We start from the raw sequence: 6000 nt of genomic DNA, 5'->3' as shown, positions 1-6000 counted from the left end.
CCCGCCGGCCCTGTCCGCGCCCGCTGCCCCCGGCGCCGCCGCTGCCCTGCAGGGACCAAACCCGCTCCTCCGGGGGCGGCTCCGGCGGGACTTGGCGGCAGCCAGGCGGGCGGGGGTCGCCGGCAGGCAGAGGCGCCGGGAGCGGCCGGGGCTCGGGGAGGAGGGGCTGGCGGCGGCGGGAGGAGGAGCGGGCGGCCAGACGTCACTTTCCCCGGCCGCGTGTTTACGTGGAGCTGAAGATGGCGGCGCCGGTGGCACCGCCACGGCAGCTGTCGTCGCTGTGAGGCAGGACGGGACGGGACGGGACGGGACCGGACCGGACAGCGAGCGTGTACGCTCCGGCTGAGGGGAGGGCACGGGGCAAGCCCCTCCTCCTGCTGCCGGTAACACCCTGCTCTTCCGCACAGACACCATGGAGGACGAGGAACGGCTGAAAAAGCTGGAGGCTGGGAAAGCCAAGGTAGGAGGAGGAGGCGGTGGCGTGGCCGGGAGACAGCGGGGTGAGGGCGGGGGAGGGTTGTCAGTGGGGCCAGGCCGAGCCGCGCGGTGCGGCGGCGAAGCGGGGCTGCGGCAGGGGCTTGGCGCGGGGCCCCGCCGCGAACAAAGCCGCGGGCGGAGGAGGCGCTTTGTGCCGCCCGCCCCGCGCTCCCCCGCCCGCCGCGGGGCCGGGCTGCGCTCCCGGCCGGGCGGTGGGTGCCAGTGCCCGGCGACACCGGCCCCGACAAATGGCACGCCACAGGTGCCCGTCACGGGGCCGGACGGTGACAACCCGGACAGCACCCGCTGCGGCGCCGGGCGGAGGAAGAGCCGAGGAGGAAGAGGAGAAGGAGCGTTAACCTCCTTACCCTTTGCAGCCGAGGCGCGAATCCCGTTCACCTCATAAGCCTGGGAAACCCCGTGAACCTTTAAGGAAGTTTATAAAACCGACAGCTGTTCCTCAGTGTGGAACTAATGCCGTGAGAGAGCCTTAGGAGGCAGCGGATTAGCGATGCCGCCAGTGGTGCGGGCTGGGAATGCCGTGAGTCACCCGCGGGACCCCGCCGTGTGCGCCGGCATCCCGGTGCCCGCAGAGCCGCGCTGAGCCGTCACCGCCTCGGGGCTGTCAGGCGGCTCAGACGCTGCTCTGCGGGCTTACCCAAGGGTTAATCGGGGAGCTTATCATTTTACCCTAAGCGTGGCTCAGTAACACACCGGCTGCACAGCATTTCGCCTTCTGGGCACCAGACCAGACTACACTTTAGGAGGACCTTTTTTTTACTTCAAAGAAAGCTTTGGTGTGGTCAGTGAGATAAGCTAATTAATGGCATTTTAGATAAAATTAGTGTTTTGGCCTTAGGTAAAATCTATTTTCTTCCTGTAGTCATAGTTAAATGATAAGGCTTCAGAAGTTGGTCAGTCATTCATGCTAAAGATACGCATGTAACTTGGCAGAATCTAATAGTACAGGCAAAATGAAGAGAAGCTAAAGATGAAACTATGAAATATCATTGTCTTATTTATGTGGACTATGGAAAAGATATAGTTCATCTGCGAAGTATTGAATAGGTATTTTGCTGTATTAGTAAAAAACTTCTTAACTTAGTGTGTTTCTGTTTGGGTTCAAAATGTCCATTGGGAAGCTATCCTAGATGGAGTTGTATGCTTATATAGGAAAACCTGTTCCTTAAATGCTTAGTGCAAGAGTGGTGTTTGCACCTCATTATGTAGTACTGGTAAAATACACTGGGACAAATTAGATCCTGGTGGCAGTACATTCTGTCACAGATTGGCTAAGTGTTTTGATAAATTAGAAAGTAGTTCACAAAGAAAATTTTTGGAGTAGATTTGCCAGTATTATAAATCACAATGAAGAGTTTATCAAGAGAATTTAGATTTTTCTGCCCTTATTGGCCTGGGATTAACACAGAAAATTAATGACAGTTACTGAAAATCGAACCAAAGAGCCAGGACTCTAGCAGGAGTTCAGTGGCTTCCTTCAAACTTTGAGAGAAGACATGTACACTTTACTAATTTATTTGTATTTTAAGAGTACTGTCATAACTTTCACTATTGTTCTAGTCTTTTCTGTCTAAAACCTAATGATCTTGTATTTGCCTGAAGACTTTAGTATTCTATGATTTCAAACGTCCCCTGTGATTTAAGTCTTTATCACTCTTTAAAACTATACATGGTTTATGTGAAAAGGGACTATATAAGCAGTGAGTTTTTTCAGATTTTTTGTTGGTGTTCTGTGTAACATTTGCCCCTTTTTTACATGTGAATAATATAGTTAAATGTGCTGCACATTTAATTTAACATTTAATGAGATTAGGTCACAGTCTTTCAGTGACAAATGTCACTGATAAAAGCAGAAAAGAAGAAATTGTGTTAGCAGAGAATGGAAGCAGGGGTTGCTCCTGCAGCTGTTTTTCTCTTTTTCAGACGCATTCACGGTAGTGTAATCAGTGCATCTTCTAAAATTGCTTGGCTCTAATGGATATTTTCTGCAAACCACAGCAACAAGTATCCAGAAAACTTTTGAGCTTTATCACTTGAGAGTCATTTAAATTCTGAGAAAATATGTTTAAGTATGTGTTGTTACCATGGCAAAAAGTGCAGGTATTGCTACACTGCAGATACCTTAAACCATCCACCTGAAATTACAAATTTTAAATAAGATGTTTCATAAGCTGCAAGATGAATGTAGGAATTTGGGAGTCTGGTAAAAGATGCCATGAACGTGGCTGGTACATTGCTAACAGTGGACAGTATTCACAGTTGAGACCTGGATTCTTGCTTCGTTTGGGTTGGTTTTTTTCTTGTAAAGTAGGTACTGCTAAATCTCAGTGTGTGCATATTAAACCGTATGAACTTTCTTGTAAAGCAACCATTTGGTTGTTTTCTGAGCATAATATCAAGCAGGCAAATGTGGAGTTTGGTTTTGTGCGAATTTATCTGCAATGGAACTTTTTCTTGATGTCTTCTAAGACACTTTCCCCCCACGTACATCTTTTACAGAGAAGTGTATTAAAAGCGGATTTTCTGAAATGAATTTTCTTCTGAGTCCTCCTTTATTGTTACTGGAAATGAAGAGCTGCATTATGAATCTTACCTTGATTGAATGGTGCTAAGTGTACTCAAGCCTGGCAGAATGGGTCTTAGTGTGAGCACACAGCCTTTGTCAGTACATTATATGGAAAATGGAATAAAAAGGTCTTGATGGAGGCTCACCAATATTCATGGGTACCTGTTGATTTTCGGAAACTACACCAAGTCTGCATTATGAAGCAGTTTGCACCATATGTTGTTGTTCTGTCTGTTACAAGCCCGAAAAGGCAAGGGAGGCACAAAGTTAAACACAGTAAATTACATGCTCCTTTTTCCAGACCTGTAGTCATTCATTTTCTTTTGCCACAAGGTAAATCTGCTGAATATTATCCCAGCTTCTATAAATGTCTGTCTCCCTTCCATTGAAATGATCTCTCTGTTCCCCTATAGAACTCTCTTCTCCCACAAACAGACCGGTTCTCTTATCTCATGATGTCATTATTGTGGAGCAAGAAGAGTGTTAGAAAGGCCAGTTAAGGCAAACAGTGTTGACTGTGGGGGAAAGTGGAAGGGAGATGTGTGCCAGCAGCAGAAATACAGATGCATGCTATTAGGTTGATCAGTGCCCTAAAACACAGTGACATTAGAAATCCATCAGATATGTTTTGTGCCTTGCTGAGGAGATTCTAGAATAGTATTGATGGCCTGAGACAGTGAATATGTATCTGGTCTTAAAAAAGACTACAGGGGATGGTGTTTGAAGATCTTGATATGACATACTATATATGGATTCCTGTGTGCATCAGTCTGCTTGGAAATCTCATCTAACATTAAAGGGGGTACTATTTACTGTAGTTGGGTTGGGTATTTTAATTTCATGTATTTATTTAGCAGCTTAGTAGCAGGCTTTTCTTACCAGAATATGGCACTATTTTGATCAACTTTCAAAAACTACAGAGAGTAGTTTGCTAGCTTCAGAATAAAAATGCCAGCAATTGGATTCCCTTGTCAGAAAGGGGCTTGAGGGTATTTTGGTGTAAAGCTTTTGAAATTTACAAAAATATTTTAATTTCTATGTGCACAGACATATGTGAAAGGCACAGCTATTATAAATGGCAAGATTGAGATGAAGATATCAATACCAAGTTTTATGGAATGATCCATTTTACAGTACTTGTCGCGGGTTCGGTTTGTAACCGGGCGGAAACACCAATTTAGTGTAGTGGTTTGGTCCAAAATACTCATTACTGTTTATCTGCTGTGAGATAAGAATTAGGAGAAATGCAAAACAGGCACCAAACTTGAAAGAATATAAAGAAGTTTATTAACAGACCTAAAAGAAGAAAAAAAAAAAATACCACCTTCAGAACTCTCCTCCTCCCCCCACCTTCCTCCCTTCTCCCACTGACGATGTGAAAAGACAACCCTTAAGATGTTCAGTCTGTTTACCACTTCCATAATAACCTTGTTCAGTCCATTTAGAAAGAGAAGTCTCTTCTTGCTCATGCTATGAAAACATTATCACAACGAGACAGCCGCCCACTTCCAAATATTGTTCAGTCCATTTAGGAAGAGGAGTCTCTCTGCCTGCGTGTGAGTCCTTTCCCCCGACTTGCAGCTTTTCCCGCAACTGCCTTCGAGGGTCCACTCTTGAAGTTTTTTGGGGTACAATTTTAAGGTTGAGCCGTTCAGAAACAAAAACAGAGGCCCTTCTCCTTCCCTGGGAGCAAAGGGTCTTCATCATCTTCATCTTTAGGACTATCTCTGGGAGCATCTCTACGGACTGAGGTTTTCTCCTTTCCCGTTCGGAGCAAAAGTCCTCATCTGGTTCATCTCTACGGACTGAGGTTTTCTCCTTTCCCGTTTGGAGCAAAAGTCCTCATCTGGTTCATCTCTCCCTGTCCAAACTTCTCATGAAATTACAGCTGCGTCAGCATCTGCCTATCTCAGCGCAGGTGCTTTTGCTCACGAGTTGAACACTCCACCCCCCATATCTTCATGAAATTACAACAGGATACTCTGATATATCATAGCTTCACAACAGAATTTCAGCTTTAAGCATCTCCTCTCTCTCTTCCCTCAGGTTTTCAGCTCTTCACAGCAATAAAAGGGTTAATCTCACCTCGGCCTTGCAGCTTTGCAGCTGGAATGTTGAATTTTTCTTATCGCAGTGGAGAGGGGGGAGAGCCGAGCCGCTCCAGCTGCCCACGGCAAGGCAGTGGGGGGGGGGTTCCACGGCTGGAACAGGTCCATGGCTCCAGGATGGCCGTGGCCCGGCCCGGCCTGGCCCAGGCAGGGCCTGGCCGGGCCCGCTGGCCCCCACACGGGGCCTGCAGCCACCTGTCCCAGCGCCGGAAACGAGAGAGAGCTTGGAGGGGGAGTTTGCCTATTCTTAAATGTGGATCACAGAGGTGATCACAACTTTAAGTGGCTTAGAGAATTGTCCATATTCAAACTGGCCAGCTGATAGGTTCTATCAGTTCCCAGAGGAAACTGTAAGCACCCCTTAGCAAGGACGTCCCTTCCGGGACTATGCTTGCTAACCTATGACAGTACTGAAATTTAGTTAGCAGAGTATTTAAATATGTGTTTAAATTTCTAGTGAGCAAAAGGCACTCCTTAGCTGTATGCTTGGGTTTTTTGCTGTGGGAGGGGTAAGCAAAGAGACAAATATATTTCTTAAATTCTCTTGGGTTGGTCTAGGATTTCAGGTCTAATGTTAGAAATACACAATTTACTGCCTTGTTTTTCAAAGCTTTTATGTATGTTTGCAGTGTTCTAAGAAACTATGTAGTTGTTGGAGAACCTGAAGAAATTAGTGAGTTCGTTTAGTTCAAACACTTGAGAGCAGAGAGAGAGAGGCTGTTACTGCTTTTGATCTACACCAGAAGATGACTGAGCAGATGGAACAGTGATGTTGGTTGGGGAGGCTCTAATGGCTCTCAGTGGACAAGTATTACAGGTTGTATAACT

The 6000-nt window shown here is 46.5% G+C and overlaps 1 protein-coding gene across 8 annotated transcripts in view; it reads left to right on the top strand.

Annotated features, from left to right (window-relative positions):
• The first annotated feature begins 205 nt into the window (after window positions 1–205).
• The window catches only part of LOC121673349 (A-kinase anchor protein 9-like), a 107063-nt gene continuing 101268 nt past the window's right edge, over window positions 206–6000 (top strand). For 7 of the 8 annotated variants that reach the window (XM_042046588.1, XM_042046587.1, XM_042046585.1 and 4 more), the window contains exon 1: window positions 207–460. In XM_042046588.1, coding sequence (XP_041902522.1) covers window positions 413–460 — 48 coding nt within the window. In that variant the 5' untranslated portion in view covers window positions 207–412. Of the gene's footprint in view, window positions 461–6000 lie in introns of all 8 variants that reach the window. The other variant, XM_042046589.1, reaches the window with a different exon arrangement.

The sequence above is a fragment of the Corvus kubaryi genome, unplaced genomic scaffold (assembly GCF_017639235.1).
Source record: "Corvus kubaryi isolate FWS band 111438036 unplaced genomic scaffold, C.kubaryi_AGA036_p1.0 65362, whole genome shotgun sequence".
In the NCBI taxonomy this organism is placed as follows: domain Eukaryota; kingdom Metazoa; phylum Chordata; class Aves; order Passeriformes; family Corvidae; genus Corvus; species Corvus kubaryi.
This window is presented reverse-complemented; position numbering and strand designations above follow the sequence as displayed.